General features: G+C 40.0%; 2 protein-coding genes across 3 annotated transcripts in view; one reads left to right on the top strand and one right to left on the bottom strand.

The window, feature by feature from the left end:
* LOC138047612 (origin recognition complex subunit 5-like) overlaps positions 1-2,522 on the bottom strand; it is a 10,740-nt gene extending 8,218 nt beyond the window's left edge. Inside the window, exons 1-2 of one of the 2 annotated variants that reach the window (XM_068894538.1) lie at positions 2,255-2,522; positions 1-368 (exon numbers count right to left, since the gene is read on the bottom strand). The exon at positions 1-368 is cut by the window's left edge and continues 148 nt beyond it. In XM_068894538.1, coding sequence (XP_068750639.1) covers positions 1-368; positions 2,255-2,455 — 569 coding nt within the window. In that variant the 5' untranslated portion in view covers positions 2,456-2,522. The remainder of the gene's footprint in view (positions 369-2,254) is intronic. The other variant, XM_068894537.1, reaches the window with a different exon arrangement.
* A 219-nt stretch (positions 2,523-2,741) lies between these two features.
* Positions 2,742-23,834, top strand: LOC138047610 (tetratricopeptide repeat protein 41-like). Its single transcript, XM_068894535.1, has 8 exons — positions 2,742-3,268; positions 7,082-7,296; positions 11,310-11,669; positions 12,029-12,286; positions 12,931-14,420; positions 20,661-20,904; positions 22,731-23,021; positions 23,431-23,834. The coding sequence occupies exons 1-8, from the start codon at positions 2,844-2,846 to the stop codon at positions 23,670-23,672; spliced, it is 3,525 nt and encodes a 1,174-aa protein (XP_068750636.1). The 5' UTR covers positions 2,742-2,843; the 3' UTR covers positions 23,673-23,834.
* Positions 23,835-24,409: the final 575 nt, after the last annotated feature.

Raw genomic sequence — 24,409 nt, 5'->3', positions numbered from 1 at the left:
AAGTGGATGCTCATGGGCTCGTAAAATCCAGTCCCAACTTGGAATTTATCCCAAACAATTTGACTGATCAGGACAACACAGATGTTAATTTGTGTTAGCTCTTGAAGTCTCAAAAATGCTGGTAATGCATAAGTCTCCATATCTCTCAGTCTGTCTGCTTTATCAAGGACAATGTAAAATGTTTCTTTAGTGAAGTCTCTTAATAACAGAGAAATTTTAAGTTGTCGTGTGAAATCAGTCATGTTGTCACATTTGGGAGGAGAACTGATATCAGCTTGCTTATCCGTTTCTTGTAGCTGGTACAAAATACATTCATAAATCAAGCGTGCTGTGAAACACTCCACACAATTCACTGTCACATGAGGAAGCTATGATTATCAAAAAAACAAATGAAACCAAGTTAGTTTATTATAGATCAGATGTGTTCATTGGGGATATTACAGATTATAACTCACCCATTCATTTTCGCACAATTTTTTTGGCTACTTTACATCATGTGGTGGAAAGTTATCATGCAATAACCCCCATCTACATTGATATTAGTCCTGCAATCATTTCCAACGAAAAGAAACAAACCCAGTGGAAAAAAGGCAGCACAAGAGTTTCAACTTTTCATCTTTGTTATTTTACATGAAAAAATATGACGAAAATTAAGCGAATTTGCACAACAGTGAACATAGAGGACAAGAACTAGAAGCAAGAGTTGAACATATTCTTAAGAAGCTACAGAGCAACACCACATAGTTCAACTGGAATCCCACCTCACACAGCTCTGTATGGAGGAGCAACAAGAACAAAACTTCCGGAAGCACCACCCAGTTTCTCGAAAGGTGAAGAAATGAGGATCAAAGATCAGCAATCCAAAGATGAAATGAAGAGATACGCAGATCATCACAGACATGCAAAACCATCAAATCTAGTTCCAAATGGTCAAGTGTTAGTTCACTAAGAAAGATCCCACCAGAGGAAAACAGAAGCTTACTATGAGCCACGCCCTTACACAGTTACTGACAAGAAAGGATCTATGGTGACAGCTCAGGATCAGGCAAACACAGTATCACAAAAAAATCCAGCATGTTGTTCAAACCCATCAGAACAGTTACAAAGTCCATCAATATTGAAAGTGATGAGAAACGTGCAGATAATGGAATCATGGAGTGATCCTATGACAAACCACTCAGCTCTGGCGAACAAGAGAAATCTATTGAAGAAAGAAGATACCCTCTTAGAGCCTCAAGGGGACTATTACCAAAAACGCTTAAGGACTTTGTATTGGAATGCTAAAAGTCACTGCGTGAAACTCTTCACATGTTAGACATTGTTGTAATCAGTTTATTGTTCATGTTCTTATTTGAAAATGGGGAGGGATGTAGCACTGTCACATGCAGTGATGCAGTGATGCATGATGGTATAGTTGGTACATGTTTAATTTGACTAAATTAACTCTAGGCACCCCAACATCAGATTCTTTACAGAAAAAGAAATAGATAACAAATCCCTTTCTTAGATTTTCTGATCAACAACGACTCTCGTGTTCCTGTTACTAATGTTTACCATAAAAAACCCTTCAGGGGCCTGTTGAATTACTTTAGTTTTACATCTCACTCAGACTACAAACTATTGCGCACACTATATATTCAACTCTGTACTTTGTAATTCACACTGGAGATGACAGAAGATTCTGTTGAAACATGTATTTTTTAAAAAAAGTGTTATTTCTTACAATTGTAACAGTACTTAAACCAATAAAATGCACTTGCTTACGTCAATCGCAAGTATTCGCCATCACATTTTACGAATGATTTTCGCTCGCTTTGAATTTTAATGAGAGAACTACAAAATAAATAAAACCCTACCTGGTCTGCTGGTATTGCCAGCTGATAATGTGATTTGTCCTCAAAATTTCACATTTGCCTTCGAAGCTTCCCTTCTTGGCCAAATATTCCTTTTTTTTCTCTCAGCCACAGACATTATTAGCCGACATACCAGCTGCCTGAAGGGGTTTATTAATAATTCTTACTGAATATGCTGTGTCTGCTTACCACTAATAGGGTTAGGGTTAAGTTAAGGTCTGCATGACCGGCTGGCAAAAATTAATTTTTCAAATGGAACAAAAACCCTACTCTGCTCTACCCTACCTTACTAACGATTAAACTTCAAGGGCCATTTAGTCCCTTGGAGAATTCTGGCACCTCTGACAGTAAATTTATGTCCATTACAAGAATAACAACGAAAGGTTAGCTAAAAGCCAGACCTGCATATCTTGAAGCAAAGTTTGCACAACGTAACTCTTCCCAGTCGCCGTGTGTCCACAAATAAATATCGCAGGGCATGAACATGAATCCCTTTTTCCAAAAAGGGTTAACAGATTCTTAACTTCAAGTCGTCGGCAAATTACTTTGCTGTAAACACTTTGAAGACTTTCTTCTTCAAAAAGCGCACAACTGGCCGCCATCTTGTATTTAGCTAAAAAGTACTGGGTCGAATCATCCGGTAGCAAGTGTGTGTGTGGAGCGGGGTGGGGAAGGGATATAGCTTTGTGTTAAAGCAATCAAGTTTTTACTGGCGATATTATTGCTATGAATCGTTGATCATTGGTGAAATCCAATCATCAACCTATATGGTTCATTATCAACCTTTCAAATGTTACGTTTGTTTTTCTTTTATATGCGCTATATTTTAGCAAAATTTTAGCGATGTAGGGAGAGTGGGTAGCGGTGGTGGTGTCCCCCCCCCCAACTAGCTGCCCTTGCGATCGTGGCAACGGCATTGACAACGGCGATTGCTGTAAGTACATGTACTTCTTTTATCGAGGAACACCGTGCAGTCTTCTTTAATTGTCAATGCCAAAGCTGCGGGATGGGTCCAGCTTATCGGCAGCAAGATGCCAAGCTGCTGGCAGAAAAGTCATTCGACCTTTTGTGTGCTCAACGTTTCAAGATTTTCACGCAGAAAGAGACTTCTTACAAGACAGGATATTTCCTCAGCTAAACACACTATGCCATGAGCGAGGAACTTCGTTTATACCCGTAGATTTACGCTGGAACAAAAGGCAGTCACAACACAACAGTGAACATGTTCTTCGCATGTGTTTGGACAGCATTGGGAGATGTGCTCCATTCTTTGTTTGCTTGCTGGGAGACAGGTACGGAGTCCATCGAGCGACCGAGAAGGAAGTGAAAGATCCAGCAACCGAGGAATGGCTTGACAGAAACTTTGAAGTTGCATCAGCTTGTGGACATGATTGGGTGCTTGAAGGCGACAACAGGTTATAAATATGTCACATGTGCATCTACGTTGTATGTGGCAAGCAGGGAAATACAGGCCACTTATGGGCCGATCAAATCGAAACTTCAACATCCCCCCCCCCCCCCCCCAGGCAAACCACGGGCATTTGACTACCTTCTGTGCCCGGGGAGTGGGAAATTTGACCTTTGTTTTTTTTCGGGCAGCAAAGTCACTAACAGCTATAAAACACATGTTTGGACGAGATGGAAGAGTTTAAAGGAAGAGATGTAGCATTTGTGAGCGATTGGCTTACAAAAAAGGTCTTCAAAAGGTCTTTATTAAAGACGACAGGAGCCGACGACGATTGTTCTTTAATAGGGTATGACAAACAAATCCTTCAAATCTGACGATAGGGTAGGGCATTTGAACACCATTTTGGCCCAAGGGGGTGGGAATTTGAGTGATCCAATCTTTAAAAGTTCAAATGCCCAGGCTTTGCCAAGGAAAGGGGGGGGGGGGGGGGATGTTGAAGTTTCGAGTTAACCTGAGCGCATTAGACCCATGCAAATTACCTGAGAGATTTTCTGAATGATATCCTATCCTCATCATTCAATGATGAGGAATAAGTTGAAAAGCAACCCTACATGTACACCATCAGCCTAGCTGACCAGGTGATTTATAGTTGGAATTTTAGGAGAACCTCTATTTAATATAGCAATCACTTATTGCCTTATTTACATTCGCTGAAGGGCCAGTCTCCTGGTGTCATATATCATAATGCGGTACCACAACTACCATATTATTGAAGGGAGTAGTTTCTAAAGAAACTGTGGTGCTGCGTCGGTGGGGAAGTACAGAGATTCTAAGAGCTGACGTTTTGAGCGTTAGCCCTTTGTCAGAGCGAATCGAGGAATTATGGGTTACGTGTAGTTTTTATAGTAGAGTAGGAGCTACGCTATTGAGGTATTACCTCCAATAGCATAGCTCCTACTCTACTATTTTTGTATACCATATTATTGGCTATCTTGACCCCTACACTGATCGCTACATGGACCGATACTCAACGGAGACTCAACAGACTTAATATTCATTATACGGGGCAACTCCGCTGATACTTGGCTAATATTTGGTTGATAGTTGGTTGACAATATTGGTCGAAAGTATGCCTTAAACGGGGACTGCGCAGATGGTCGAAAGTATGCTTTAAACAGGGACTGCACAGAACAAGGGGGTTCAAAAATAAAAAAAAAATTAACAAAAATAATGGAGCCAAAAATAGCAAAAAATTGTTAATTCGAAAGTGACCAGAGTTACTGGCAAAGACAAACACGAAGACAGAATATTTTTCACATCTAACCTTGTGCTAGCAGAGGTAAACGTCTTTTAAATGGCTTTATTTTCATGTAGACCTCTTAGGAAAAACGTTTAATTTCATAATTGGTCAATTTTGATCCAAACTAATAACTGGGTTTAGTTTATAAGGCGATTCTCCAACAAATTTTAATTTAGTTTCAACCTTGATCTTTGGAAGCTGGTGAAGTTATTCTTTCTCCTGTTATTTGTGCATCCTGATTTTATCTCAATCAGCGCGAAGTCCGTCTTTTGATATCAGGTTTCATGGTTCGTCGAGCATTCCAGTTGCAAGTTTTGTTGAATGTCTCTTTATAAAAACGTTTTGTCATTGTAAGTACTTAAACCACAGAATTGTGTATAGCTCTGGTCATCATGGTACATTCAATCCGGCTTATACAGCATTGAGGTCAAGGCAGCTCAAGCAAAATCATTGGATGTCTGGCTTATTTATAGTAATTAAAGGTTGATATCACAGGGTTTGAGCCAGGCCACGCCATTGCGCCAATCCCGCACTGATATTGAAATTGTCCCTTAAAAAAACGGCCAAGGGGACATTTTTGTCCCCTTTAAAATCTGGGGGAAAACTCTGAAGGAAGCACACAAGAAGAGATACAGTTTAATACAAAAATTACAAGCTGAAACACAGACTGTGGGAGGAATTTTATAGTGCGTTTTGCGTTCATTTTAAAGTCACTTTTCAGTCACACTACTGATGTTCAACCAAGCGTGATGCACGCGTCTGGGAATTAAAAATGTCATGGCGAAAGCGTATTCGCACAATAGATAGCTTTTTCTCCTCAAATCGAAGCCAGGTTGATCAGAGAAACAAAAAATAATACACAAGAAGAACAGTGCATTAATGAGGAAGAAACAGATGGGGCTCAAACGAAACCTCGATCTTTCCAGAAAACTAGGTTGCGAGCTCACACGTTGTTGGGTTATGAAAAGGAGGCAATGTTCTGCTATTTTTGTTGGAAATCTAAGAAAACAAACCCCTTGGCATCGGAAAAAGGGTGTACAAATTTTAGAACCTCACCTTTTCTAAGACACAACGACTGTAAAGAACAGGTGGATGCTGTTAATTAGGAAACTATGGGGTTACACTCAGCAACACCATCACAGTGTTGTGTTTTTAGAGAACAATGGTCAATCACAAGTCATTGACACCATTTTCTCAACTTTCTTATTTGTATTAATTTTTTTTAGTAGAAGTAACAGGTAATAAAATATGTTTTAGTTGTCATGCCTGTTTCTTTGTTTGAACGTAAGAAAACGGAAAAAAATTGACTGTCAACCTAAAAATTAAAATGTCCCCCACAATTTTAGCCATGAGGACAAACTAGGTCTAACCCTGATATCAGTAGTATAACAGTCTATTATATTTCAGTTTAGTGATGGTGAATTTTGAGACACGATAGCAATGTCACTGAAGGTGTGGAAAAAAAGTATTAGTTTTATTGTTACAAAAGCATTCTCCATCACTTTAAAGAAATTAAATACAATTCCCAAGCATGCCCCCCCCCCCCCCCCTCACTCAAAAACTTGCTGTGCAGTCCCTGTTAAAATTGGTGGTATATCGACTGACATGTGTACAGGTCAACTATCAGTCAATTTAGTAATTAAGTTGTTTGCCAATATGATGGCCATCTGCTTAAGGACGTTTGCGCCCATTGCTACTGCGCATCCTTACAACGCAGACAAATTCAATTCACATGCCATGTCATGCATCGAGCGTGTGCTAAGTACTAAAATGAGCAATGATAGGGCAGATGGCCATTGCTATAGCTTTGCTTGGATTTAACGATCTTGGATGTTCGGTGACCCCTACTTTTCCTTTCAGAAACAGATTTTATTTACAATTATCTCCACATTGCCCAAAAAGGAACAGAAAATCAATGTGGGAAGTTTCAAAAATTTCAAGATTTCTGTCCTCGGGACATGAAATCCTGCCATCTTGCGGCTGCAAGGTGCATGAAACCATGGTCGCTAAATGCGAACTTGTTCTTTAAGGAACCTCAACAGTTAACTAAATTGACTTGATGCGTACACTTTAACAAAGTTTGATAGAGAACATTTCACTTCAAAGATGTAATTGCAATATTTTTGGGCTTTACAGACACTGTGGCCTTATTAGCCAAAAAAGCCGGATTTTTCAGATTTAGGGTGTTCTTCCGGGCAAGTTCTCTTTAAAACGAAGTCGGTGACCCCTCATTTTTTTTGCATTTCTGACATCACTAACTCAGCATCTTTCAATGGTAAAATTTGCAGAAAAAAATTATTGTAGAAAATGTTCACGTGACCGTCCTTAAGTTTTGTCATAAATTGCTAAAAATTACATCTAGGAAGTAGATAGACCAAGATCAAACTGTCCTTTCTGCAGGTGAACTTCATGTATCAGTGATGAGGAGCAGATTTGCCAGTCTACCTCAATATTCATTATGGTTCTGGTGTCAGTCCATAGGTTGTCAGTAAATTCCATCAATTCTTTTATGATATTCAGGTTTAATAGTATTACAGAGTTGGAGATTGTGCAAGCATCTTTCCGTAGAAAGTATGACTACGGCTATTTTTACTTCCGGAGCAATTCACAGGAGGAAAAGAAGCTTCAAGATGTTGTTGAGACAGTGCAAGATAGTTTTTTGTCCCAGTACATACCTGAGAGTGAATATGCAGCAAGAAAGCTGAGGGAGCTTAAACAGCAAATTATTGACACAGGTTTGGATTTAAGATTCTGTAATAATCTTTTCCTAGTCAATGTCAAAGATTTTGTAAGTGATAAGTAAGTATCCTGTTAATGACACCATAATTAATACTTGATGAAAGAAGTAGCAGTTCTACCAGCAGAAATGAAACCTGCTTTTATCATTTTTGTATTTAAAGAGTTCATGTGCATCTTGAAGTATTTAATACAGACCCAGAAGCTGCAAGGGTTAAACTGGGAATCCGCTTGGATGTCTTTTGACTTATTACATCATGCTTATCATTTATTCTTGGAGTATTGAGTAGTTTGTTATAGCTCACTGAGCCACCGGTTTACGATGGCTTTTCAAACTTTCTCGTAATTGTTGTCATTTTGCTCGTGAAACTAAGGCCAAACTGTATCTTCAGTAGTCTTGTACGCAGGTCTCTTGAATATGCTTGCTTTGCTTGGGATCTCTATACTCAACGCAATAATTAAAAAATGTAACCCTCCTTGTCCTTGTGCAACATTTCAAACCTTGAGAAAGTAAAGCACAGGGCTGCCCGCCTCTTTTTTCGAGACTGAATGAATGAATGTTTATTTGCCGCACCATAATATTGCAAAGACGATCAATAATAAGAATAAAGTCATTAATTAAAAAAGAATGGATATTACAGGAATTGTGGCGAGGAGACCCCACGAAACCACCGGACTTATAAGAGGGGACCCCTCATATGCCTATATCATTAAACTAAATAATCTCACTGCTTGTGCAGCATAACTAATTCAGTTTTTTTTTTAAAGAAACCCTACTTAGTACTATATTTAGATGAATTAATAATTGATGCAGGAAGAGAGTTCCAGATTTTTGGACCTTGATAAAAAATTGTAAATTGTTTGATGTTAGTGCCACAAAAATGTACTCCAAAGGCAGGCCACGAATACCATAATGGTCCAGCTTGCAAAATAGGATTTGATGGTCAATGGTATCAAATGCTTTTGTGAGATCTAGGAAAACCCCTGCAGTGGTCTCGAGTCGATCAATTACAGATGCAATTTTGTTAATAAGGTGAATAGATGCAAGAGAAATGGAGTGGTTTTTCCGAAAACCAAATTGACAACTGTAGAGTATGTCATATTTTTGAACAAACTTTATGAACCGATTGTACACAACTCTCTCAAAAAATTTCGAAAAATTCGATAATAGAAAAAACTCGTAACTCTAGTGTCTCTTATATGCTTAACGTACTGGATTGGTCACCACTTTCTGTGCGTCATGAGTGTCAACGACTTAATTTCATGTAGAAGTCCTCTCATAACCTTACTTTCTGGAGTGGATCTCTCTAAGTACGTGACTCGTGATAAGACGATCTCATGATATGATATTCTACCACCTCTCCCCGTACAGATTCATTCAAATTTTCTTTCTTCCCACGTACTATCCCTATTTGGAACGGCCTCCCTCAAGAGACTTTTCATTCCCGAAACTTTACGGCCTTCAGCTGTCGGATGAATGCGTGGAGAAGTCGTTAGTGCGCAGTGGCCTGACCCCAATTGGCTTTTGCAAGTAGTACTTATTGACGTTATCACGAGTTTATTAATGTAATTGATTATTTCTTTATTTGTTACAGTCTATTTATCTTTTTTTTATTTATAGATGTGATTTGAGTAATTGTATAATGTGTCGAGCTTGTAACTTGCATCATAAAAGATTGATTATTTATACGTACATTTTAGTTGAATCGGTTGTTGTGCGAACAAGAGGTAGCGATCAATAAAACAGAAACAGAATTTCCTTGGCTGGGATACACTTGAACAAAGGCGTACTAGTCAATTATAAATAACCATGTTCAAGGTGGTTAATGGTCTTTTTCCAGATCGCCTCTGTGACATTTTAAAGAATACATTCGCGCAAAATCATTCCCACGGCCCTTTCTGAAGCAGAGAAACGTGCTTTTCATTATGTGGTGCAACTCTCTGGAACAGCCTTTCCACTAAAGCAAAAAATGAAACCACTTTCATTTTCCTTTAAAGTATCCCTGCAATATCGTTGTCTTTGTGTTTTTGTAAAATTTTTAATGTTAGTTGTACGAAATAAACACACTTTAATTTTGGCTTGTACTGATATATGAATTGATTCCGTGTCGAAATAAGGCTTATCATCATCATCATGCTCTTTGATCTACTCTAAGTCGCGGTCGGTACAGCCGGTGGAAGCAGTTGATATAATTTTGTTCGTGGCTTGCATGGTGTACCTATTAAGCTCGCCCAACGATACACAGAAAAAGGAAAGCAGAAAATTGCACACGCTGTAGGCGTTAGAACGCTAAAAAACAACCACTACTAAACCACACATGGACCGTTGGAAAGCAAACGCTGCAAAACTGTTCGAAGCGTTAAAAGTGCCACTCTGACCAAAAAAATCAATTTTTATTTTTCTTTGGATTTCAAAACTGTTAACTGAACATTAAGCGACCAAAGATTTAAGCCTTGATTTCCTAAAGACACTTGTTTATTTTAACTGGAATTTTAGTTTAAATTGTCGACCGCCATTATTAACTTCAAGAGTTTGAGAGTGCTGGATCAAAGGAGAAAGGACGTCGAAGGCTCACTTCTTTAAGAATGCAATGCGTGTTTACGCCGCAGAATTAATAAGCAGGACGAGAGTTTTGGGTTTTCAGACGTTTAGACCCCGTCCACACGTTTAAGTATATTTTTGAATCCGCAACTTTTTCTCTCCGGATTAAAAAATATTTCCATCCACACGTAGCGTGTTCAAATCGAATTTGTCCGTCCACACGTATCCGAAACGTATCCGGATTCACTTTAGTACTCAGGACTCCTCAAGAAAACAGACGTAACAGAGCATGCGCCATGAAGCCCTCGACAGCCATCTTAAGAATTAATTTCACGGTAAGGAACTGGACTCGATCTTGTTACGTCATCGAGATAAAAAAATTTCCGGATTTACTGTCCAAACGGTTCCGGATTCATTCATATCGGATTGAAAAATATTCACTCTGGAATTCGTATTCAAAAAGTTCCGGATTCGCCAGCGAATTCGCCGGATACGTGTAGGCGGAAGGCGTATCCGGAAAGAAAAATGTGCGGATTCAACAATATCCGGATACGTGTGGACGGGGCCTTAAACTCGCGTTATGCAGATATAATAAGCTGCACTCACACGTTGAAATTTTAAGCTAGTGAGCCTTTGACGTCACTTTTCCTTGGATCCAACCCTCGGATGTCCAATCGGCCAGTTTTGAACGTGAGTAATGGCGGCCTGTGAAATCCAAACCTTACATTCAAAGTAAACGGCCTTTGGATAATAATCAAAGCTCAAACGTTTGCCAGTCAGGTGTTAAGCAAATACACTTTCAAAATCTTAAGGAAACGAGGAAATGATTTTTTTTAATCTCAGGGGCACTTTAAAGATCCAGCTAGGCTCATGGCGGTTAACTTTACAATTGTTATGAAACTAAATCATTTTTTCCAGCGAACCAAAGCAACACAATGGCGTAGTCTACTGGCCTTCCCAAATCAATTGCTCGCGTCCTTTTAAAACTGGGGCGCTGAACTTTTCTGGTAAGAAGCTATAATAAATATTATGGAAAGAACTTCATATCATTTATTATTAAAATGTTCTGTACGACAGTTTTCAATAAACTAAACTTTCACAATAGCTACCTCAAATTGTTTTCAGCAAAAGACATTTGTGTAAAACACTGGGTTTAGGTACTAAATTGAAAAAAATTGATCGGCCGGAAACGAAACTAAAAGAGACTGAAGTTACGAAACTACATAGATGGAGAAGACACGATAAGCATTTTATGTATGCACGTAACATATGCGGCTTTTTTAGTCACCATCTGGCGCGGGCTCCTCTTACTGAATTTCCAAGACACTTTATATCCAGAAAGTTAGAGAGATGTTACAAATGGAAAATTTGCCAGTGGATGCAAAACTCCCATTGGCGGGTTGATTTTTAAAACACTCTTGTAATTTTGTTTAACTTTTTTAACACCACGTATGTTTTTGTCCTTCCCAGAATTGCCAGTCCGTCATTTTGCCACTCTTGAGGAGCTTGGAGAGCTGATAATAAAGGATTGGGTTTCAGTAATAGATGTCTATTATCCACCCATAAGTCCGCTGATATTTCCTAACACTGACTCCGAGGCTTGGCGCGAATGGTCTGCCCACGAAAGTTTTGCTATGAATAAATGTCAGGTGTTTGTCAGGACTCCACGAATAAGAGAAATAGTGGAAGTGTTAAACCTCCATGCCGAAGTGAGACAGGGAATTAAAAGGAAATCCACTATGTTGGTTCCAACAGCTGCACTCAACACTTTTATGACCAGTCTTCCTGACAGTGACAAGGAAACCTTGCCTCCTGTATTAGTGTTAGCTGGTATCTATACATTTTATCATTTTCAACTTTTTGATAGTGAACATATAGATAGTCAGAGATTAGCAGTACTTAGCTTGCATGAGTTTGGGCATATAAGTGGTGCAAAATAAACAGTCATGAAATACCCTAAACATTTTTACTCTTGTACTTTAAGAATATAGACCTTATTCATAAATGGCGGTCACATTTATAATTCTTTTGTCCACGTGCAAATTAGCCTACCAAGCCTCATTTTAGAGCAAGAATTCTTTTCAATTCACTGTATGGTATCGAGGCTTGGTAGGCTAATTTGCACTTCCACAAAAGAATTATAAAGAATAAGGTCTATATTGATTATCAACTCTGCATTATGTTCGTAGGTGAGAGTGGTTGCGGAAAATCCACAGTTTTAAGTCATTGGCTGAAGCAGTTCACCTGCAGCCATCCTCAGGTGGTCGTCGTTCCTCACTTTGTCGGTTGTGACTCTGGCAGTTTTGATATCACCAATTTCATGCGTCGTTGCACTAAGGAATTACGGCTTCAATACCTTGAGTCCTTCGCTCATGATGTGAAGGACATCCAGGACTTGTGTGACTTCACGCGAATAACAGAAGCATTCAGAGCAGCCATCTCATTGGGTAAGTCGATAATTAATAAGCACGTAGCTTTTACCGTGTAAGCAGTTCAATGCGAATTTCTTCGGGATCATTCTCAAAGGCTCCCATAGGTCAGTGGTAGAACATCCGAACCGGTCATCGAAAGGTCGATTCGAGTTTTAGAAACTCGGGGTTTTTTTCCGAAACTCCCCGCCTTCCAATTGATTCATTAACCTTTTTTTTCTGCTACAGGGGTTACTATTTGCAACTTCTTTTTAATAAATTATAAATATTCATTTATTGTAATTAGTTTAGAGCGAGTTTCAATCGAGTGTCGTAAAACCAAAACCAAAGTAATTACTTAGACTTTGGCCAATCAAAATGGACGGAGACAATCCAGTAAACCAATCAAAACTCGAAATAATTACACGTAGCCGACACAAAGCGCGGGAAAATGTGCACGCTCGAGCCACGATTGGTTTTGGTTTCACTTCTGATTGGTTGAAAACGTGGCGCGAGAACTTTGCACCAATCGCTGAGTGAAGTAATGCAAAACCAAAGCAATTCACCAATTACTTTCGACACTCAATTGTAAACGGCTCTATCAGTTAAACAAAATGACAATTACTTTTCATTGCGTGGAACATTCCTTCACTTCAATCTTGTCTCGAATTTCCTCTTGTCAGGTCCTTGTGTGATTGTATTGGATGGGGCAAATCACTTGGGCCAAGCTCTCGATGTTGCAGCATTTAAAGTGAAACAAATACAGTGGTTGCCTTCTTTTGTCCCTGTGTCCTGTAGAATAATCATCACAACAACAAAAGATGACATAACTCATCGAGAACTCTCAAAAAGGAAAGATACGTATTGTATTGATGTACCGCGACTGTTCGATGTGAAAGGAAAGAATGACCTTTTTAAAGAGTACGTTTCCTCCAGTTACAAGTTTCTGGATACAGCTGCAATCTCCAAGGTAACCTCTGCCAATCTTGCGCATTTACCACTGTTCTACGTTGCTCTTGCCTGTGAACTGCGTATCTTGGGTGCGCATAAGAATTCAGAGAGGTTACTAGACTCGTACGTTCACACATCAACGCTATTTGACTTGTGGACTTTGATATTTCGTCGTTGGACTCACGAATATGGTTGGTTACGGCCTGCTGTCGCCCGCAGTCCAGTTCCTACCATGAAGACTCAGGTATCACGTGATCGTATGAACAGTGGTTGGGTTGCTGACGTCCTCAGGTTGATTGCCGTGTCACGTGAGGGATTATCTGAAAGTGAGGTTTTGAGTTCTTTGAAAGTCATGGGTTATACAAACAAGTATGAGGTTACAAAAGCACACTGGGAATTTTTTCGACTCACTGCGGAACACGCCTTGATTGAAATGCCTTCTGGGTTGTTGACCTTTTCTCACCAGTCAGCCCGAGCTGCAGTGGAAATTGCGCTGCTTGGAAACTTGACATCTCCATCTCGGGAACGAGCTATTTCGCCCTTTCAAGAAACTTGGGAACGACAGAAGCACCAGGGTCACGCTGTTCTAGCCAGTTTCTTTTCCAAGCAGCCCTCGTGCCGGCGCACACTTAACGAGTTACCATGGCAACTAAACATCGGTGGAAACATTCAAGAGTTGAGTTCTACTGTTTGCGAGCCGGGTATGTTTCTAATGTTGGTGAGCTTGAGAGATGAAGACCGCGGAAAGATCGATTTTATGTCATACTGGAGAATCTTGACACAGAAAGGTCGTAAGCCCGAAGAGATCTTGTACCAAAAGACCATTAAGGCTAAAGAGAGATTGTACAACGAGATAAGTGAGTCATCCGATCAAGAACTGGATATGACTTCGCCAAAAAAACTGGAAGTATCAGCCATCGAGGAACTATGTGGGAAAGACGACAACGAGCACTTGACTCAGCTCGAGGTAGCGCTAATTCACTTCTTTGCAGGAAACTTTTTGGCCAGTGATGGACACTATAACATGGCGCAAAATCTACTTCTTAGTGCGTACAAGATGGCCTATCCTGTTGTTCTGTTGGACGATATTTACTTGCTGGGTGACATACAGGAGTCTTTGGGAAATCTGTATTTGAAAGTCTCAGAAATGAGAAAGGCGGCGTTTTGGTTCAATGGTGCTTTGAAAGCCGCTGGTGACATGACACGTGGCGGTTCTAAGACGGTAAGCAGCGGGTCTATGTAACACCTCGTTGTCGATCTGGAGGAGTGGGGCCTCAGGGAAGCCAAAAATTGCGCTATAGATTATTTAACAATTATTCGCCGAAGGCGAGGTGAATAAAAACCGAGAAAAAATCGAAGTTTTTATTCACTGATATTCACCGAGCCAGAGGTGAATATTGCTTTTGTATAATTACATAGGTGATAATTTGAAACATATGCATTTTCTTTAAAACAACTAATTTCTTCGTCTGTCACCTCGACAAAGCGGCTTGCGGCCATTTTTTACCTCAAGTACAACCAATCAGCGAAGAGAATTTTCAATAATCACCTATGTAATTATTCTAAAGTTGGATATGGCCCTTGTTGCCACATTTTTTCCATTCTTTTCCGTTTAGCGTCGTCGCTTTAGTTAACTTGTAACAAATTTCGAAATTCCGAGCCAGGTGATGGATATTCATGTATTAAAGGCCTGGCCAAACGCTCGCAACATTTCAACTCAACATCTTGCAACATTGTTGGGCACAACATGTTGCATACGTTTGGCCACCCTGTTGTAATATGTTGCAACATGTTGGAATTTGAAAACGGTCAAATTCTTACTGCAACATTTTGGATATTGCATGTTGTTGTACTCGTTTGGCAACGTTCACGCAACATTGTTGCGCTAGTGCATGCGCTTTAGGTCCACTTCTTGCGCGCCAGGGGGCCAGGGGCCCACGAACATTGACATGTTGCGTTGAAAATGATGAAAATGTTGCGTGCGTTTGGCCAGCCCGTTCAACAGATGTCGCAACATCATGCAACAATGTTGCAAGATGTTGCGTTGAAATGTTGGGAGCGTTTGGCCAGGCCTTAAGACAGTGCGTAGCCGCTACTCGGAAAGTTAGATTTCCGATCCAATGACTGATTTTTCGCTTCAAGTTTGCGTAGGGATGTCTGAAAACAATGGTTAACTACCTTAGGCTCCAATGACTTCAATTTTTTTCTGAGACAATTGCTAATGAGAGGCCCAGTCATACTGCACTGTTTCGGAGCGTGCACGTGATGGCAGCAGTGAGACAATGGGGAGTTTAAAGGTGCCCGCAAACGAAGAAACATTGTTGCGAAACATTGTTTCCCGAAATGTTTCCTCGGCACGCAAACGAGGAAACAGTTTCTGAGGAATCAAAATGTTTCCGACCAAATTCAAGAACGTTTTTGCTTCCCGGGAATCAAATTTTGCTTCCGCAAGAAATGTTTCCTGAGACCGCAAACGGAGAAACGTTTCCTTGTGGACAACGGTAACGTCTACGAAAACGTCACTCCAAAATATAACCTAACGCTATCGCAAGTATTTCGCGATTATTCCGTCTTGTTCACCTTGTACAATACGGGCGAACTACGATGTAACTCTATGGGTACGAACGGTTTTAAAGTAAAAATAGAAATATAATGGTTCATTGTTATATGCTCACGTTGTCGTCAAAACCTCAGTAAAATTTGGTGATTTCACGTTGTTGTTTTGTGGAGTACGTGAAAAAAATGCACGGAAATTCGTGCACGTGCAGCACGAGTATGCTTCCTTTTTTAACCAATGATATTCTTGCTTTCTGGCATTGTCGTCGCCGTAGCCGTAGCCGTCTTTTTTGTTTAAACTCCGTAATTACGTGGAATGGCGAAGGCGTACCACGTCTTAAAACCAGTCTGCTGTCTTTTGCGCATACCACAAGGACATTGAATTAAGCTCTGATCGGGTGAATTTACTTTTATACCCTTCAGTATTTCCAAACTTCCCTGCCGCGATAAGAACACCCATACTTCTCCCAACCTTGACGCACTTCCGTTATCTAGATGAAAGCAGACATTTACAGCTGTTTCGAGAAAAGTTGTCTAAAAGAAGCATCAAAGCGCACGCGGCAATGCCGAAAGGCATTATGGTAAACTGTCAGTTTGAGCCAACGAGAACATGACAGAAATGCTATCGAAAACATCACCTAGAAATATATGCTCACGCTATATATGTTACTGACATTGTGATATAAGCGAGTTTCAAAATTCAGTCAAATGATCCAGGACATGAATAATTAACCAAGGGTTAGGATTCACAGAGAAAACTTTAACTTAGGTTGTGTTCTATTGGGATCAACCGTTTTTAGTTGGTTGGGTGTTTTCGTGTTCTATTGGGAAAAAACCCGTTTTCGGTTGGTTTGGTTGATCAAATTTTTCAACCGGCATCAAACTAGGTTGAAATGGTTAAAAAAGCATTGGCAGCAACCGCTGTCGTTTACGCGGGCCATTTAAAGTCGGCCGCGGGCTCCTGCCATGTTTGTTTCGGGCCTCAACTTGTGAACGCTGAGAAGTCCGGTAATAACCATTCCCAGGAGTTACCGCGTTTCAACCGAAAACGGTTGGAAAAATGTTCTATTGCGAAACCTCAACCGCTTCAACCGAAATCGGTTGCGGTCGAAACGGTTGATCCCAATAGGACACGACCTTAATTTATGTCATGTTTCGCAGAGAAAGTGGGAGAAATGTGCCAAAAATCGTGGCGCACGCGAAGAGCCATCGTTTTTGCTAATTAACCCTTTTGTTTTTGGACGTGTTTTGGTAGCGTGACAGCAAAAGAGAGCTTCAACATAAGCCTGTGCGTTCTGCCACTTCATGAACGCTTTTTCCTGAGAAGTCTTTCATCCAAATAGCTCGCCACCGTAGGTTTTTACTCAGGGACGGTCGTGGCATCTTCGATTCTGGGCGTTCCCTACAAGTTGAATTTGTTTTATTGAATATCTTTCATACTACCTTTCGGCATTGTCGCGAACGCTCTTTCCCGAACCTGGAAACAGCTGTATGTGGAATCTTTCCGCCCGCCATGACTGACACAGTATTAAACTATTCGATAAAGTGGATAGATGCTTTTTCTTTGAGAAAGGCAAGCTTTAAAGGTAAGGAGAATTTTCTACGTTATTTCTAGGTCTTGCTTCGTACTTGTGTGTTCCACTGTGAACATTACTTTGCAGAGAACGAATACTTCATGAGAAGTATGTTGCATAGAGCGAATACTCCAATATTTCTTGGGAACCAGTTTGTTCAGCCGTTTTGATGTAGAAAGAAAGTAAGAAAAATAGCTTTCAACGGCCAAACAAAAAAAATGAAATCAAGTTTAAAAAAAAAACGAATAAGCTTGCACGGTCGCGGGGACTTCGCAGCCAATTACTAACCTCATTCGGAGGAGCTTAACTTCAGTTGACACTTGGACTAGAATCAACTATTGTGGTCTTTGTGTTAAATTCGCACATGTATCTTGTCGAACTTAGTAACACGTGAAAGAAAAAAACGCAAACTGACAAAAACCCGGTGTCTTGCCGTCATTTTGATTGGTTTGATTGGCTCTTATGTAGGCTTTAATTTACTCTCGTCGGACCCGTTTGACCTTTTAGCATCCTGTATAGTGTCCCTCACTCAAAGGATTAAATAAATATAATACAGATACATGCTTTGTTTCGTGAGTTGTCAGTATTAAACACGCAAGGTAACTTGATCACAGGCGGCCGCTAAAATCGATGTCACTTTCGATTGTACAACCAAAAGTACGATAGAAAAATTGAACTCTGATTGAACGTAACAAAAATCTTCCGAAATGTTTTTCGCTGATGGTTACTTGTTATATTCGTGGCTCGACATTTATGATGTTTTCACCTCGCAAATTTTGTTGCTGATGGCAACTTGTTTTATTCTCGATCGACACTTCCTACCTAAAAGTTCCCTCTGCGCTCCTTAATATTTATTGACTTTTGCGTCAGTATTTAAGGTAAGGTAAGGTAACTTTATTTAAACACGGTATTTCCTTCAAGTATTTTGCGTAAAGCAGGCTAACAAAATCTGTACCTTGCTTGGTTCGCATTTTTGAGCGTTAAAATATAATTTTTGGTCGTATGTTCCTGACAGCAAGTCGCATATTTTGACGGCCCCCATCCAGATACTAACTCCGCCGGAAATAGACTGATTCTCAGACGGTCCAGGTCGCTCGTGTTACGCACATTTGTCCCTTCAGCGAGCGACCTGGACCGTCTGAGAATCAGGCTACGCTGGAAAGGGCTTAACTTCAGTGAACATTGGTCTTGGAAAGCTGTCAGAAGCTCAGAGTACAGGCTTAAGCTTGTGTTGAAAACGAAGTTGTAAATGATCAACATATCAGCCTTGAAGCCAAGCGTTTCTCGATTTCCTTTTATTTTCTTCAATCTTTCTGGGTTTAATATTTTACTGAACCAGGGGGTATTTAGCAAAGATATCTACCATGGCACTGTAATGACTTACGATACCAAAACAATATCGTGTACTATTAGAGACCATTAGAGCTACAAATTAGTTGACAGTTGACAGTTATGGAAAAAAACACTGTCAAGTTACTGCACTACCACACGTACGCAATGATTTCCTACTTTAAAAAATATCCCGTATCCCCACAATTTTTTAACTTAAATATCCCGTATCCTGATCGCCTCTCAGCCTTTTAGCTAAGATTCGTTTCTCGGCGAAGGACTACTTTCAAGTACCATTGTACTACGTACGGTGCTGTTTTTTTAGTGCCGTAAGGGGCAGGCACAGAACAGTTTCGGCTGTTTGTCTGTTCTCTCGAGAAGTGATAACTAGGGTTTTTTGGTTTCGTCTTCGATAGTTTTTTGTTCAACTCGAGTGTAGAATCAGGACGAACTTTTGTAGTTTCTGAGAACCGAGAGAACTATTTACTACTTGTAGCTTTTGTTGAGTTTTGAATCGAAGAGAGAGAGAGTTTTGGCGATTTGAACCCGGACTGGACTACTGGATTTGAGCTTTTTTCTTAACGAAATTTCAAGTTATTGCGGAACGTTTGGTACCAAGTTACTCTAAATAGTGAAATCAAGATTATAGAATTGTAAAATTAGAACTTTGGAGTGGACTATAGAACACACAATTTTTTGAGCATTGAGAGAAATGGAGTACAGATGTTGTCTTCTTGTCTTCGCCACGGCAGATTTAAACAGTTTTCAAGGAACTTAACCAGGATTGCGGAACCGGACTTCGAGTACAGGGCCCGGTTGTTCGAAACCCGATTACCTGAATCCAGGATTAGCGTAAACTTTTGTTTCATGTTTTCAACTTTTTGGTGAAAGTTTCCTTTGCTTATTTTTGTTTTTTAGTATTGACTTCTTCTAATGTAAAGTGTTACCGAATATCAGCCTTGAATAGCATTTGGGAGTAGAGAATAAAACTCCTTTGTTAAGTTTTAAACTGAGATTAGCGTTAATCGGCTTTTGAACAACTGGACCCGTTAGTTCAAAAGTCGATTAACGCTAATCCCAGGTTGAAAATTAACCCAGGAGTTTATTTCTCTACTCCCAAATGCTCTTCAACACTGATATTCGGCAAAACTTTACATTAGAAGGAGTCAATCTTGTAAAACAAAAATAAGGAAAGAAACTTTAAACAAAAAGTTGAAAATATGAAACAAAAGTTTACGTTAATCCTGGATTAAGTTAATCGGCTTTTGAACAACCGGGGCCCTGGTCTATGATAATAAGTTGTTGAACTGTGATTTGTAATCAGTTTTTCGAATGATTTAAGGCTGATCTGGTAATTTTTGGATGAACGGAGTTAAGAAAGCAACTATTACTGTAGGATTTGAATAAAGTCTCCTTCAAAAAAATAAAGAAATAAAAAATCCCGTATCCTGATAACCCGCTAATAGGGCTTCGTTGTTTGCATTTGCAAATGTAGTAACATTAATTATGAGTTTTTACAACAAACAACTTCAAGTTATATCACAGATTTATCTTTCTGGTAATCTCTCGCTATTTTCCGAAGCATTCCACGGATACGCCCTTGTAGACGTCTTGTTATTCGGTGAGTGCGACGTTGCACTCTCGCGATTTGTTTCAATGCCATTGTCTCTCATTTACCAGTTTTCTCGGCGCTTTTTTATTTTTTCTCCAACATTTGCTTCACCGCATAGAGCCGTCAACCGAGTTGAGCAGAGCTCAACAAAATTTGTGGCTGAAAACTGTTTTAAGTGATCAACTAACTTCACAAGCGTAAATGTCGTCACTAAAATCCATACGGAAGTAAAACCAGTAACATAACTCTACATGGATCATCGTCAGTTTATTCGCCCATCTGAACCATGTACGCTTCAACAAACAAATTTGAAATGAAAGTAAAACGTAAATTACCAACATGGTTTTCCGAGCTATGATCCATTGCTTTTTTTCTCTTTTTTGGCTCGCAGGTTGATCAAGCGGCGATGATCGGTCGCATTCTGGATCAAATGGCACTATGTCAACTTCCCAATGAAGTTATTGTCCCACCGCTTTACCACGCACATGGGCGATCACGTACATCCACGAGGACAAGGAGGGTCAAGACTGCAACAACATCCGAAAAAGAAGAAACAGAAGATACCAGCGAACGGCATATAGGGACTACTCTGGATGAGGCTTTGAGACACTTAAAACTCGCTAACGATTTTCCTGGTATGTAGGCTAATTGGCAGTGACACTTTTTTAATTACGATTATTCAAGAATGTAAGATGTCAATGGCATCAGTCTTGTCTCACCCAAGCATTTTATGCACCAGGGCCCGGTTGTTCGACGCTAATCCCATATTAAAAATTAACCAAGGAGTTTTATTTCTCTACTCCCAAATGCTCTTCAACGCTAATATTCGGCAAAACTTTACATTAGGGAAGTGGTCAAAACAGGACAGGACCCACCAAACCACACCAAACCACAAAATAGATGGTGGTGTCTGCCTGCACCCCCATTGCTTAACGTCAAAAGATGGTGTCTATATTGCATAACCAACCCTCTATCCAACAGTAAAAAATTACAGTGAGATTCAAACCTCACTTTTCTTGTTTGTCTAGTAAGGCCGACTCTTGCTAGCTGAATATTCCTGTGTCAACTCAAATTTAAAAGCCAATAAAATGTTGTCGGTAATGTTCATGTGATAAGTTCGAAGATAGGTGGTGTCTTTGAGAATCCCCCTACCCCAAAGGTGGGTCCTGTTCGAGTATAGTAGTTTTGACCAGTTCCCTTAAAAGGAGTCAATCTTGTAAAACAAAAATAAGCAAATAAACTTTCAACAAAAAGTTGAAAACATGAAGCAAAAGTTTATGCTAATCCTGGATTAGGTTAATCGGCTTTCGAACAACCGGGCCCAGGTATTTTCAAGTTATTATATGGCCGTGTATCAAAAGGACAGGAAACGACCAAACTCAAGAATTAACTTGAATAGGCTAAAATCGACATTGGCGACAGTCTAGATTTTCCCATCTAGACCGATCATGTTTGTGACATTTGTCGTCAAAAGATAACAAACAACAAAAATGGAATTTGGTAAAGAGAAAGAGCAAACGTTGGAAAATTTGAGTCCAGCCTGGGGGGTTTTATCTTTGCTCGGTTGTTATTGGGACCTTTATCCGTTTTCGTCCGTTTGACTTCTTCAAATACGCGTTATAACTGTGCAGGACACTTAGAAGCCGTGTGGAGAGTAGCTCAGTTCAAATCAGTTGTTGGGCCGCCTCTTGATTTCAAAAATTTGCCGCAGAGAATGTTTAGTCATTTTTATTTTTTTATCTTACCCGCGAAGCCGGGTGAAATCGATGGGTGATGAATCACCTTCTGCCTAACGATTAATTTTTTTTCACTGTTTTATCTTTTTTGTTTCAAGTACTCCAAAGAGTAGTCCCAGTTTGTACTTTCTGTTTGACTTAAAACTGAAAACACCTCTTGCTTTGTGTATTTTGTTTAAGTGATGAAATGGTATATGAAATGAATCACACATGAACCGCGGATATGAAATCAAGTGAAGCCACGATCTTCGCAGTTATGAGAGCAATTTTTGCAATTGCGTAGAGAAGCCTGAAAAATTCAGGACTTCAACGGGGTTTGAACCCGTGACCTCGCGACTCCGGCGCGACGCTATTTTGTTTAACTTAGGCCCGTTTTAAACGTCGCATTTTACATGTGCCGAATCTAATGCAAATGAGAAAAATCTATTGTTTTCGCTCATTTGCATTATAGACTCGGCACATCATGGTAAAATGCGACGTTTAAAATGGGCCTTACAGTGAGATCAACAGAGAATTCTAAACGGGAAATTGCACTGTCTATACGGTATTAAGCGGGTTGTCTTTTGTTTAAGCTGCGAAAAAATAAAAAGGTTATTCACTAGCTCAAGTCCCCTGTCTTTAGTGCGGTCTCGTGCCATACGCACTAGGCAAGAACTCGACCACAACTTTTTTGTTGCTGTCGAATGTTATGTTGATCCGTGCCAATATCTACACTATTTTTGTAGGCCAGAGTAACGTCTATTTTCACATGGGATTGTTGGCGGCAAAGCAAAGAAGGTCAAGTGATGCGGAGTCTTTATTTAGTAAATCTCTCGAGATGAGAAGGGGATGGTACGGCTCTTCTCATCCTCTGGTGGCAGAAATTTATGATGCTCTGGCCTCGACGGGATGTTCAGACACATCAGAGTCCTTGGATGTTGCGACAGCGGAGAAATTGTTTCGGGAGTCCTTATGCATGCGTGAAGAATTGTTGGGTCCTTCACATTTGATGGTCGCAAGCACTTTATTCAAGCTAAGTCAGTATTGAATCTAAAGGTTTAGATGTTTTGCCATTTCAGAACAACATCTAAAACTTTCTCATTTGACGATTTGAGTGCTTTTGACGAATTCGTAACAGCGCAGAAGCCGCTTGTTTCTAAACGGGATTGGAACAGACATATCCCAGTAGGAGGTGTATGCTAAAGTTAGCTTTGGTTTTATCAAGAACACCATAGTTCAAACTTCGCTCTAGAAAAACCATTCTCAGCCAACCCAGCAAAACCAAACTAATCAAAGCATGCATTGTCCTGCGCAATTCGACATAATGGTCTTGGCATTATAGCGTTTGATGTTTATATGTTAGTAAATAAAAATACATTGTTACGTTTGTTGCAAAATAGTCCACCAGCCCTGCCTCAATCTCAACCTTTCCGTTTCGATTTTCAGGTAAACTTCTTCAAGCCAAGGGTACAAAAGATGCAACAAGGGAAGCCAAACTACTTCTGCAGAGAGCGCTGGACATTCGCACCTCAAAGCAAGGTGTGTACCACAAAGAAACCGAGGTGATTAGGCGAGCTCTTACGTTGATGGAAACATCAGAAGTTGCTGTGAAGCTCGGCGGTAAAGCTACAAGAAAGGATAGAGAGCCATTTCCTCTCAACGCGGCTCGACAAATCTCACATCAATGAAAACGTCTTACTTTACGAGAATCTTAGTGTTCATCAAGAGAGAGCATCATAGCACTTCAGATGCGTACTGCTCCAACTCTGATATCAATCCTTGCATTGGCGATCTCTTGCTTTATGAAAGAAGTTTTGCCCAAACCAAGGAAAATAAAATTTATTAGAACGCGTTTCGTTACTCACATTAGCGGGATTTTAGTTAATCGAGCCAGGATGAATATGAAATGTACAATTACAAGTGGTCCATGACAGTGACCTGGGACAATTCATTCATATGTTCAAAATGTAGAGGTCTGCCTGTAAAACGGTTTTGAGCTCCCTAAGGTAATAAGATAATTTTCTTTAATGGCTTTCTTTTAACACAATCGCAATGCCAAGATAAATGTTTCACCTCTTCAGGGGCCTTTGCTTGGGAATTCGAACTACAGCCTCAGGGATCATTGCCAGACATTGTTTGGTTTTTGTAAGTTTCCCACTGTGTATTGCTCCTTAACCGCGCCCAACAAGTTTTCTTCCCTTGTAATTTTTTTTAATGCTTCCTATCCTGGTAAAGTTTGATGGTGTTTTTGTAACTCGCCTGTTGATCTTGATTGGAAAATGACCAAAATCTCGACAAGAAGCGGGCGAAAACATCAGAAAAAAAACATACTAACACACCTTTCTGACCACGCGTTCTTTATTGTAAGGGCGCTCGTGCTTATGGGGAGTTTACAAAAGTTGTTTCCAGTCTATCACGATCACAC

The sequence above is a fragment of the Montipora capricornis genome, chromosome 4 (genome assembly GCF_036669925.1).
Source record: "Montipora capricornis isolate CH-2021 chromosome 4, ASM3666992v2, whole genome shotgun sequence".
In the NCBI taxonomy this organism is placed as follows: Eukaryota; Metazoa; Cnidaria; class Anthozoa; order Scleractinia; family Acroporidae; genus Montipora; species Montipora capricornis.
The sequence above is the reverse complement of the archived record's forward strand: the minus strand, read 5'-3'. Positions and strand labels throughout refer to the sequence as shown.